The sequence below is a fragment of the Nothobranchius furzeri genome, chromosome 10 (genome assembly GCF_043380555.1).
Source record: "Nothobranchius furzeri strain GRZ-AD chromosome 10, NfurGRZ-RIMD1, whole genome shotgun sequence".
Classification (NCBI taxonomy): Eukaryota; Metazoa; Chordata; class Actinopteri; order Cyprinodontiformes; family Nothobranchiidae; genus Nothobranchius; species Nothobranchius furzeri.
The window spans coordinates 40548999-40561984 of record NC_091750.1 but is presented as its reverse complement, the minus strand read 5'-3'; the positions used below and the strand labels follow the sequence as shown (position 1 = coordinate 40561984).

The window sequence follows — 12986 nt, the reverse complement described above, 5'->3', positions numbered from 1 at the left end:
ATTTTTGATACCTACAGTTCATCTGAATTGTTCCCTTACTTTAAAATCTTTTATTTGCTACATTTTTTTATGAACACATTTTAGAGAAAAACTCGTTTCTGCTATCACTTTGGAGCCTTGAAGGCAGGGTCTTGTACTTTTTGGAGACCGTGAGCTACTTTTACACGATGAAAGTACGCATGAGCTACTGCCATATGGTTTACTCACATTGATAATTTCCTTGTGTGAATATGGAGTGAGCATCCTCTAAACTAGCACCCATCCCCTACTCTACTGTCCACTCCTTGTTCACTTCCCTCTAGGATTCATCATGCTGCCTAAGGGCCACCTAGGATTGACTGATTAGTGTTTGTTGTTAGCATCAAGCAGTGTTGCCAACTGTTTTTGACTGAAAGTAGCTGAAGTTCCCCTCAAAAGTCGCTAGATGTCGCCAGATGATGTCACGTGCTAATTTGCATACAACACAATGACATCATCTGGTTTGCATTATGACTTCACCGGTCTTGTATAGTAAATCAAATAAAACCTGAGTGATTTTATTAAAAAATTATTGAATTTTTTTTTATATTTTATTAAAATTAAAACCCCATAGAACACACAACAGCAGACTTTAAAACATCAAGGAAAGATAGCACAAATAAATGGAAGGAATATTTTTATTTTGTCCGAAGAGGATGGAACTCTTAAACACAAAAATATTAAATTAATAGGAATGTATGTATGATTGAATTAAAATGAATTTTCTCTTGTAGTTCTCAAGTGCCTTGAGATGTCTTCTGTTGTGATTCAGTGCTATATATCGACCTAACGGATAATATATGTATGTGTGTATATATATATATATATATATATATATATATATATATATATATATATATATGTGTGTGTGTGTGTGTGTGTATATATATATATATATATATATATATATATATATATATATATATATATATATATATATATATATATACATATATATGTGTGTGTGTATATATATATATATATAGTTTGGTTTTGTTGCTTTTAGTAATTTTGTGTAACAAGAAGCAGGCTGTATTTAGTATTCAGAAACGTAACATGCAAACTGCCAATGACCTGAGGTGTTTGTCTTACAGTATTATTCTGTTTTTATAAAAGTTTTAAATGTGCTACACTATTGAACTCATAATAGATTTCCAATGTTCCTTGTATGCACCACAGGTGGTGCGAGAAGCCAGCAGCCATGTGCAAGTGCTCAGCTGTAGTGCTGTACGATACTGCAAAATTTGGTATCTATCCGATAAATACCAAGTAAATACAGGGGCCAGTATTGCCGATACCAATACGATACCTATTTACTACTAGTCTTGTACCATCTAGTTTTGTGGGATTTATTAAGATAAATAAGATGAATAAAACTTGAGTTTTCAGACAAGATTCTAATATTGATGATGAATACATCTGAAAACCCAAATAAAGTTGAGTTGAGTTTAGTTGAGTTTCTGGCTAAAGGCATCAACCAACCTCTGTTAGATTCAGTTAGCTTATAGTTCAATGGCTCAGAGTTTGATGGCTGTCAATCCTCTGCTCACAGCTCCAGTTTTGGATTTTCTGGGAGTGACGAGAGGCATTATGCAGCCAAGATGGCGTTGGTAGAAACCGCCCACTGGGCTTCAATTCAGCACTTCTAATGCCTACATGTGAAGGCCCGGAGGGTTTGTCCTTTGGTCCCAACCCACTTCAGTGGCAATCTATAAAATTGGTAGCAGTGATGAATCACATTTTTGTGCCCACTGCAAAACAACACTCCCGAGCTACTGCTAACGTTCCACATCAAACATAAACGGTTTGGACTTCTCTGTCACTGAACATGACTGTTCAGAGTTTCTGGCTTCAGGCACTCATTGAGCAATTGAGTAAAGCTGCAAGTTCATCTAAAGGCACCTTTTGCAGTATTACTTGCTTTTAGTGGCCATTTAGTAGAACCAAAAGCAAAACTTTTGGAGACCCTCCCTGTGCATTTGTCTTTTTAACAGCTTAGTCTGACAGCTGAAATGTCTCCCCAGCCTTTATTAGCATCTAGAAGTGTCCATCCTTTCATCACTAAACCAAACAAATCAGCTGTGTTCATGATGTAAAACACGCAGAAAACGTGCTGGAAGCAGACTGCAGCGCTAGGCATGTCAGCCCCGGCAACGGCATTGGAGTGTTCTACTCACTGGCTTCAACGCGGTCCATTACACACCTTACACACCGGGAGAGTCTCGGCCGTAGAACGGCTTTCTCGCTGTGCTCCTTGCTGGACTTGTATGATCACAAGGTCACTCAAGACTTGAAAGGTCACGGTTTGTTTATGCGACCCACCATTAAACCAAAAAGAAGGAGATCACATATGATATCGCTGTTTGATGTCATATAGGAAGTAGTTCCTCTCCACTGTCAGGATTAAAGTCAGCAGAAACACACCGCTGCACTGCGAGTAAATCAGCTGCTGGGTCACACGTAAGCTTCACATGTAGGAAATGTCTAAAATATTTCAGCCTGTGTTGGTTCTTAGGGTTACGGGCCACATTCACATATTATTAGTTGATGCTGATAAGGGTTAGTGATTAACACCAAAATGGATCCAAACCAGAAAGCTTGACCTCACCCGGTCTGTGGGCTTTGGGCACGGCCATGTTCATGACCCTGCTGACGTCCTGAGGCTTGGGTGGAGAAGCAGTGAAGCGGCAGATGCCTGATTCAGACGGCGTGCTGGAGGTCAGGCTGTCGGTGTAGTCATTGGTGCCGGCTGTCATCTGCTCAGAGGAAGTGTCAGAGATGAAGCACTCTGTGATGGTGAACTTGGCATGGCGGAGCTGCTCCTCCATCTTGGCATGCTCATAGGCCCTGGCGAGCTCCTCGTAGGTGGAGGAGGCACTCTCTGTTGAGACCATGCTGCTCCGTGCTCGGTCTGGACATGATGTGGAGTTAGTGGAGGGATTAGTAGCAGACATTTGGTTAAAGGCAAGGAAGCAGATGTGGATCCGTTCAAAACATAGCAGGTTATGGTTTACCTGTGTCCTGAGAGGGGCTGACGCTGTAGCTGTCACTCTCCTTATCAACAGAACCTGCAACCCTTGGCGTGGGCAGCCTCCAGTCAGTGCTGAGAGTGTGGGAGGAGACCGGGGGGTGGGGGCGGTTCAGAGTCCACTGGCTGGCGTAGCGGTTACGAGCGGCTGGTCCAGCTTTGGCTGTGCGGCGGGCTGTGGGATCTAACAAGAACATGAACAGTTCAGAAGCTGGAAATCTAACCTACAACCTTCCCACTGTGAGGCAACAGCTACCAACTGCGTACACCTATATGTCTCATTAATACCAGTCATCTTGAAATGTATTGTATAATGAAAGAGACTTAACATAGATATGTGTTAACAGTTATCTAAATTTACTAATAGTTCTGGTATTCACTAGGAATTATGTGCGTGTGTGTTTGTGTGTATATATATATATATATATATATATATATATATATATATATATATATATATATATATATATATATATATATATATGTATATATATAGAAACACAAACACACACACACCCACAAGTGTAGCACCTTGTGTTTCCTAATATTTCTGGTGAAATATTATATCACCGGTTGATGGTGTTGTAGAGGTAGCATGAATTGCTGTAAACTTTAGGACACTGGAGCTGCTTTAGGATGACTGCAACTATTGAAAATGGCTGCCCTCAATGCAAAATGCTGAGGATGTTTAGGAAGCGACAGTGGATACGACTGCAACTATTTACGGCTTCTACCAGGGGCGGCGTTAGGCCCGGCTACTTGGGCTCAAGCCCCGAATGTTTTATGAAAAGCCCCGGATCTCAAATGTGGAAGTAACATGCAGTACCAAAGTCCAACAGAGAGGGAGCAGCTGCAGTAGTTTGTATACAGCCTGCCTGAGCCTCCACCACTGAAGAAGAAGCCCTTCAGCAGCCGGCTTCTTCTACAGTCTCTGCCTGAAACGCATGAGTGAATATGGACATAAGGATGTTTTTTAGACAAAAAGTACAACGACAGAACCCCAGCTTTGATGAGGCTGGTGTTGACTCAGGTTTGTGAGTCTTCTTTGAAAATATTTGTTGTGCTGCTGGTTTGCCTAAAGTTAGCTTAATATCAGGTAAAGTTGTTGGAGAAAGAAAGGGAATATTTAATCTCACACTAAACACTAACAGGAACAATATTCTGCCCTGAATATGCTTCATATGTAGCTTCAGATTAAAAATTATGTGGTACAAGGCAAATATACAGGGGCGGATTTAGCAATTTGGGGGCCCAAGGGGAACACAGACATGTGCGGAGTTGTACTAAACTAAAGAAAATCCGGGTTTAGACAGTCTGTCATGGAGCGCAGTACGCTGTATATGGACATTGACTTTAACTTTAGACATTGGAGTGATCTGCGACAAAAAGAGTATTCTTCATATGTAGTTGAGAACGATGATGCCCAGAAGCTCCTCTGTTTTTTAGCAGGAAGACAGGAGATTGAGACTCGCAGCTGGAGTCTGATGCCACAGTGAGGGTTTTGATGATGATGTGAAGGATCTCCCATCCTTCTAGTCACTGGCACAGAAGAAGCTGTGTTATTTCTCCGTCTCCAGGAGAGAGGCAAAGCCCCACCCCTTCTGTGATGCTTGTAACACAGGAGAGGGACTAAAAGGTTTGTCAGAAACAAGCAGGTTCTAGCCATGGAGAAAACCAGTCCAGGTGTTCCTCCCTTAGTGGTTTTCTTCCACAGAGAAGCCAGGCCTTAAGCTCCTCTGCTAAGTGGACAGAAACTGCTTCTTGGAGTGGCACAAATACACTTTGAGTTATCTTGGAAAACAATAGAATCCAATTTGTGACCATGAGTTATTAGTGCATGGCCATCAGTTATTAATGCGTGGGAACGAGTTAATAACTCCTTAATAAGTCCGTCTGGACCGACTACAGCATTGGGTGGGGATAACTGGGCAGGCCCTCCAATGGCTTCGCTCCTGCCTTCATGACAGGACATTTAGTGTTCAGATGGGTGAGGTGACGTCACCCTGCGTGAGACTTCGCTGGGGCGTGCCACAGGGCTCTGTCCTTGGTCCTCTCCTATTTGCAGTGTATTTCAAGGTTCAAGGTTGTCTTTATTAATCCCCAAGGGGGAAATTGAATTGCCTTGGACAAGTAAAAACAACATGCACATCCACACAATAAAACATTCACTGGTCACTGCTATAAGCCACAATCATGATAAAAATATCAAATATACAATCATACGAAATGCTCATTGTAAAAACGCACTGCAGCTGGAAAAAAAGAGTTCCTAAAATGTTCAGTGGAGCACCGGGGCATTAACATTCGCCCACTGAAAGAGCTCCCGAGATCCTTAAAAATCTGGTGAAGGGGGTGAAACCTCCAGAGTCACAACTGTCTTAAGTTTACTCTTCATCCTTCTGTTGATGATCATGTCAAATGAGTCCAAGCCTTGCCCAACCACTGAGCCAGATTTCTTGATCATTTTGTTGATCCTGTTTTTGTCCTCAGCAGTGAGGCTCCTGCCCCAACACAACACAGCATAAAACAACACACTGGCCATAATCCCCTGATAAAACACATTCAAGAGCCTCCTACTTGCTTCCTCTTGGAGTCCTTCGTCGGCATAATGTGAAATTTAATTTTTTTGCTGATGACTGCCAGATCTATCTCCCCCTTCGACGTGGGGAGGATACATCTGTTTCTCCTTTACTGGACTGTTTGAAGGACATAAAATGCTGGATGGCTTCTAATTTTTTGCACCTAAATGAGAGCAAAACGGAAGTCATAATACTTAGTCCTGGCAGAAGAAATGGCTCAGGTACTATATTGACCTTGGCCCATTGCCCCCTATGAAAAGAAAATAGTCAGTAATTTGGTGATAAAAATCCTGTTCTTTTAATCTGAAACGACTATCCAGGATCAGGCCTTTGCTGTCCAGAGCTCATCTGGAGTCTGTGTTGCATGCTTTCGTCCTGTCCCGTCTGGACTACTGTAACGCTCTGTATGCCGGTATGGGCTAGTGCACAGTTGCACGGCTCCATTTTGTACAGAACTCAGTGTCTAGGTTCTTGACAGGTACTAGATGCCGAGATCACATCACTCCAGTGCTGACGCTATGCACTGGCTCCCGGTGCAATATCGAGCTACATTTAAGATCTTAACTCTTGTTTATAAGGCCATCCAGGGCAGTACCCCCTCTTACATTACTGCACTTTTGCACAAGTATGTTCCTTCTCGGTCTCTTCGCTCAGCCGAGCAGGGACGTCTGGTGGTCCCCCGGTCGAAATATCAATCGAGGGGTTATAGTGCATTTTCTATTTTGGCTCCAACTCTGTGGAATGAATTGCCATTGACCATTAGGCAGGCACCGTCAATTGAAGTCTTTAAGTCTTGTCTAAAGACTCATTTCTATTTGATTGCTTTTCAGCGCTAGGGTTCATTGAATTGCCCTGACATTATGGTTTTTAATACTTCTTCTTTTTGATCAGGATGCTTGATCTTATTTTGTCCACCATTTGTTTTTAATTGATTAGTCTCATTCCGTTACCTCTCTGTATTTGTAATATTGCTTGCTTGCTATTTTATGATTTTATGTTTTTATCTTGCTCTTATGCCCAGGTACTGGGAATGTTTTTATGATGCTGTTCAGCACCTTGGGTTTCTGATAACGTTGCGGAAGGTGCTCTACAAATAAAATTGATTGAATGATTGATGGAGAGCATCTGGACCATGCTGTGGGTCAGTGTGTCGGGGAGGAGAGATAAACACTACAGCAGCTACAGAGTCCTTCTAATGGAGCTAAACTGGAGTCAAATCAGTTCGTTGATGTGCTTTCTATGTCGGCCAAGAACAGATTACTGAGTTGTTAAAATCCATTTCTGGCCCTCAAAGTATTTCACTTTAGGTCAGTCCCTCAAAAACACCACACAATGGGTGAATTTGCGCGCTATGCACAGATCTGTGCGTAAGTACAGTTGACGAATGAGGTCCATGGACTTTTGCAACAGATCCTCATTTTTACAGTTTCACTTGTAGGTAGTTTCACACACACACACACACACACACACACACACACACACACACACACACACACACACACACACACACACACACACACACACACACACACACACACACACAGTATGACAAAATTAGAGGCTTCAGATGCAATAAAGTTAAAAATGAGTCCATACTGGACTTACTGGTTCCTGGTCTGGCATCTGACACATCTACGAGGGGCCCAGTGGCTTGGGACAGGGACTGGTAGTGGACAGTGTGGGTGACTGTAGAGGACTTCTGTTTCTGTGTTTCTCCAAAGTCGTTGTCAGTCAGTAACACAGTGGACCTGTCATCTGTGGGGCAGTAACAAAATGAATACCATACCCAGTCCCTCAGGTTCTGGTTCTGGACAGGTAGGGTAGGGTGCTGGTGCTTACCAACAGTCTCCACTGTGTCTCTCTCCTCAATAAGCAGCTGGGCTCTGGGGATGTCGATGTGCATGCGCAGCGTCTGTTGCTGTTTGTTGATGGGTTCTGCTGGTCGTGTGTTCTTACTGAGACACAGAAAACGAGACAGTCCACATCGTTTGTCCTGATATTGTTTCAGACGACTGCTTCTACCTTAGAGAGGACGATGAACATTTACCTCATCAGCATCTCAGCCAAGCTTTTTGCATCTGAAAAACAAAACAGATTTTTAAATGTGAGACTAAAGCTGCAGGTCCTAATGATTCATTCAGATTTTAAATGAAACGGGTGGTTTTGTGTGGTCTTTCCCACTGTAACTGAAATAAATGCGCTAGACCAAATGGCCCTAAAGCAGCTTGCAGGTGCAGAAAAAGATATCACAGACCACTTTATGATTTACGGAAGTAAAAATGATGACTACAGAAGTTTTTACCCTGACCCTAACTCCTGCACAACCGGAACCCAACTAAACTGACACATCTATTAGAGAAATCAGGACACTGAGAGAAACGAGGCCATAGTTTAACTATGGCCTTTTGGGGAGCTGTGTCTGCTCCCTCCGTTCTGAGGTAAGTGGTTGAGGTGCAGTTGTGATGTGAAGAGCTTCACTGGCCGTTCATCCACATCTTAAGAACAACCAAACAGACCTCTGAGTACCTCTGCCAAATAATGTTACTCACCTCCACTGGGACAGTGACGTAAAACGACAGATTTCATTCAGATTGAAGTCACATTCAAAAACATCAGATATGTATCAGATTCAGTTCCACATCTGAAACTGAACTGGGTCAAATTGTGATTTGGGCTGTTCAGTGTCGATGTGGTAGGAAAGTCAGACTTGATGCACCCAACCGAAAGGTAAACATGAGCCCTGAATTCTCTTCATCGTACCTCTCAGCCTCTTGAGCCTTTGTTCTCTCCTCCTCCGCCTCAGCACCAGCAGTCCAATGAAGATGACAACGATACCCACCAGCACACAGGAAATGGTTACCATCATCTTCAAACCTTCGCCACCTCGAGAATTGTTCTCACTCACATTGGGTGCTTTCACCAAAGGAGCGATGGTACCTGAACAGAGGTCATGAGTGTTCTTATAGATATGTTTGTGAGGAGCTAACGTTTGTGTCTTTAAATCTAGAGGGTGACTTTATTTGACTCATGTATTGATAGATTGTTAAGGTAGGTGTCACAAAAAGCATCCAAACATGAACAACGGTGAATGTTGATCAGAGAAACGATGAAGACATTCCTCTTCATGTAATGTACAGAGAAAAACAGGTGACCACTCACTGCCATCATAGCTAAGTGTTGCAAACTTGAGCCTCTTCTCAGCATAGCCAGCACTGTTGTACACCTTCATCTGCAGCTCGTACCAGGTGGCCTCCTGCAGGTCGTACAGGATGTAGCTCTTAGTGAGGGAGGTGCGCTGAGCAGTGGTCCAAGTGGGCGAGTCGACAGATCGGTACTCCAGGGTGAAAGAAGTGATGGGACAGCCACCGTTATTCCAGCCATTCAGATTGAGCTTGACCCGAGTGGCATTGATGGTTGTGAAGAGCTCTTGTTCTTTGGAGTACTGAGGCTCTGGTAAAAGATCATCGAAACCAGTTCAACTTTGCTCAGGTGTGTTTAATCATACTCATAAAGATGACAGTTACTGATATCGATAGTTTGAAATGACTTTGCTTTCACTAGGGATGGGTACCTTTGACATTTGAATCGATTCGGTACTAATTCCTGGTACCGAGGAATCGATACCGGTACTTAACGGTACCAATTTTAAATATTTTGGAGTGTTTAAAATTTGAATTCTCCTTTATAATAAAAATATATATATTTTTCAATATATAACCATATTTGATAAATATCACAATAAATAACATACAGCTGTTTGTATTTTAACATTGTCCTTGTAGTTTTATAAGCTGATAATTAAACTGAAGCAAACATCTTTACTGTGAACTAAATTTACTGTGTATCTTCATTCCTTTTGCCGTCCTTTTTCATTTGATTTTTCCTACTGGGAAGTTAGAATTTCCGAGGAGAAAGCGAACGCACCATTAGCTGATAACAATGGTGGCAATGGAAGCTAATTTATCAAGCTAATATTATCTTAAACAGTTTATTTAGCTAATGGAGCAGATTAAAATGATGACTTAGATTGTTGTCGCTGGTTTCATCTTCACCCAATCACTCGTCGTATTTAGTAAAGTGAAGCCAAACTTTAGAGCGTGTTCATGTTCTTCCAGTTGGAAATTCGGACTTCCGAGGAGAAAGCGAACCCACCATTAGCGAAACGGAAGCTAACAAATCAAGTTAAAGTTATCTTAAACATTTTATTTACCTACCGGAGCAGATTAAGATGAGGATGTCTCACTTAGATCGTTGTCGCTGGTTTCATCATCACCCAGTTACCCATCACATTTAGTGAAGTGGACCCAAGCTTTAGCGTGCGTTCTTTCTACCATGCTGCTCTGTTTACAACTGGCTCGCAGCGACCGACGACATAATGCTCTTGTGCATGCGCAGCTGTCTAGGCAAGTTCTTGTTATGAAGGACGGGTACCAAAACGAGGCACCGTTTCAAATGACGTGAATCGGTGCTCAGTCGGTACTATGGAATTCGGTCGGTACCTTAAAAAATACAGAATTCGGTACCCATCGCTAGCTTTCACTAAGCGTTAAAACATGCCAGGTCTATTTGCAAATCAGGACATTGATGGTCTTCGTGACCCCCAGACAGGAGAACCCTAACCCTTTGAGAATTACATTCAGGGACGGAGACTTTCAACCTCAAATGGTCTTTGTTGTTGCTCAATTATTGTCATTGTATGCCATCATTCCAGAGGAAGACTGTTTACCTTTGCCATGAGTCTTTGCCTCAATGATCTCACTGATGCGTCCAGGACCCACTCCATTCTGGGCGGTGAGGGTGAACTTGTACCACGTACCACACTTGAGGTTCTCAAGTCGGTAGGAGCGCTCACTGGGACTGATGGCAAAATTACCCCACTGCTCACTGTTATCCTCAGAGTACTGCAGAATGTAGCCTGGAGACAGTAGAGAGGCATCTGTCACCTAACCCTGACCTGGCTTCTGTTAAAGAGGACCTCTGAACTTGGCCTGACCTCGTATGGAGCTGCCTCCATTGTCTCCAGGGATCCAGGAGAGCGTGATTGAGGTTATGGTTGTCTTTGTCACGGTGAGGCGAGGTTGGTCAGGTGGAACTGGAGGAGATCACATAAACTTATGAACAACACTCCTGACATGATCTACGACCGTACTGGTGCTAGAGAGTTTGTGTGTCCCACACAGCTCATGCTCACCTTGGACTTGTAGGTTAAGGACAATCTTGTCTGAACCAAAGCTGTTACTGGCCACACAAGTGTAGTTCCCAGAATCCTCGGCTTTTACTGTGCGAATAACAAGGCTGCCGTTTCCATGGATACTGCGTCGACTGTCAATCACAACTGGTGCAGGAGTTCCATTGCTGCAATGCAGAAGTGTTAATGGTTAATTTTAGAGAAGGTCATCTGACCATATTTTCAACATCTACGAATGATTTCTTCATGGTGCATCTATGAATGACTCACATCTCCTTTAGCCACTTGATGGTTGGGGATGGATCACCAACAGCCTTGCAGGGGAGCACAATGTCCCTCATCCAGGGAGTTGTTACTGTCCTGTTAAAAGTCAGGATTCGAGCTGGCGCTGCCAATGTGAAGACACACAGCAAAGACTTTAGGGCAGGGGTATTCAAGTCCGGGCCTGAAGGGCCGGTATCCAGCACGTTTTAGTTTTAACCCTGTTTCTACACACCTGATTTCAGTCAGCAGGTGATTAACAGGTTTCTGCAGAGCCCGATGAGCTGCTGCACAGGTGACTAACCCACTGAATCTAGTGTGTTGGACTAGAGAAACCACTAAAACCTGATGTATACCGGCCCTCCAGGACCATATGCTTTAGGGCCAGAGGTGACTTCCAGAAACATTTTTGAGATGCTACTGTCATTGTGTTTTCTAACATTACAGCTGTCTGCGTTAAGGTGCACTTGTCTCTGAGCAGCGATGAGAGAATGAGTTGACTACCATCTAGGACTGGACAATACTTCAATAGACATGTGGTTCAATAGGAAAAATGGATCAATAAAAGTTTCCTTTTTCCAATATAGCCTATTGGGTAGCTTCATACTAGAGTCATCACTGACACCCAACCAATCAAAAACATATGCCCAAGCCCTCCCCTCTCAAGCCTAAACAGGTTCCAGTACTTCACCAGTGTGGCCATATTTTCATTCTCACAAGTCGGACCAAAGAATAAAACGGTGGTTTGCAACAGAGAATCGATAAAAACAAGTATGCTGATGAAACCAACTTGTTTTATCATGGCTAGGGCTGCACTTAAAATGGATTTTTCACATTTTTCATATGGTTTTCAATAATTAATGATGTTCAATAAGATTGTTTGTGTCGATAATCTTTTTTCTATATCGTCCAGCCCTGCTACCATCTGCTTTAGTCACATTTAACTCGGAGCCTCAGTGCTGTGAAAACGTCTTCAGTGCTGCTCATCTATGCAAAAATATAATCGAGATTATTTTGGTCTTTAGACTGAGTTTTAGTTTTAGAGGAGGCTGTCCACCAAGGGCGAACGGTTTGAGCCCAATCTCCGGCCGGACATGAGTATCCTTGGCAACAAGCTGAACCCTGATTGCTTTCCTCACTGCTTCGATGGGACGGGTGAGATGCAGAACAGTAATGTCCACAAGAGCAACAATAACAAGTCTCTTATTCTTCCACATAACATTTCAAGCCATTGCCATTTGTGAGTGTGACAGAAAGGAAGTGCACATTATTTTGTCACAATAGGAGCATGCCTGCAAGTGGAATGTGACAAAGATTTGGAAAGTTTTAATAAAACAATACATTTTGATGAGATCCAAATCTAAAACCAGAATAATATTTTGACTAATTGCCCCGCCAAATGTCCCTGAGCCTACCTTCAGCCATGGGTTTGACTGTGATGATCTCGCTGGCGTTTCCTCGGCCCGCAGCCGTTACGGCCACCACCCAGATGCTGTACTGACGGTTCCTGTTCAGGTTGGGGATACGGTAGAAGAAGACATCTGGTGCCGCCTCAAATTCACTACTCACCTACAGAAAGGGACATAAGGAACATTCTTAACCTGCTGCAGATCACACCATTCACTTAAGGTCAGTCACAACAAGCTGCTGCAGATTTCCACTGAAACTCAGTGTTCAAACATGACTTTTCATTTAAGCTACTTATTCTGGTCATTGAAATAACAGCAGCTGTCAGCGTGTAGTTGCCGAGTGTGTTCTACCGTAGGGTGTGGGTTGGAGCAGAAAACTGTGTATTTCCTGATGATGCCATTGACTTTGAGAGGAGGAAGCCAGGACACAAACACCACCGAGTTGGAAGCAGCAGCTGCTTTCACGCCAGCCGGAGGACCGGGAACTGAAAGCACAAGCTGAT

The 12986-nt window shown here is 43.1% G+C and overlaps 1 protein-coding gene across 3 annotated transcripts in view; it reads right to left on the bottom strand.

Moving 5' to 3' along the window:
• The window catches only part of LOC107386033 (cell adhesion molecule DSCAM), a 151262-nt gene that overhangs the window by 2145 nt on the left and 136131 nt on the right, over positions 1 to 12986 (bottom strand). For 2 of the 3 annotated variants that reach the window (XM_054730420.2, XM_070555646.1), the window contains 13 exons: positions 12835 to 12968; positions 12490 to 12643; positions 11084 to 11201; positions 10817 to 10980; positions 10619 to 10717; positions 10352 to 10540; positions 8785 to 9075; positions 8386 to 8562; positions 7673 to 7703; positions 7465 to 7580; positions 7222 to 7380; positions 3033 to 3230; positions 2627 to 2929 (listed from right to left, as the gene is read on the bottom strand). In XM_054730420.2, coding sequence (XP_054586395.1) covers positions 2627 to 2929; positions 3033 to 3230; positions 7222 to 7380; positions 7465 to 7580; positions 7673 to 7703; positions 8386 to 8562; positions 8785 to 9075; positions 10352 to 10540; positions 10619 to 10717; positions 10817 to 10980; positions 11084 to 11201; positions 12490 to 12643; positions 12835 to 12968 — 2133 coding nt within the window. The remainder of the gene's footprint in view (positions 1 to 2626; positions 2930 to 3032; positions 3231 to 7221; positions 7381 to 7464; positions 7581 to 7672; positions 7704 to 8385; positions 8563 to 8784; positions 9076 to 10351; positions 10541 to 10618; positions 10718 to 10816; positions 10981 to 11083; positions 11202 to 12489; positions 12644 to 12834; positions 12969 to 12986) is intronic. The other variant, XM_054730421.2, reaches the window with a different exon arrangement.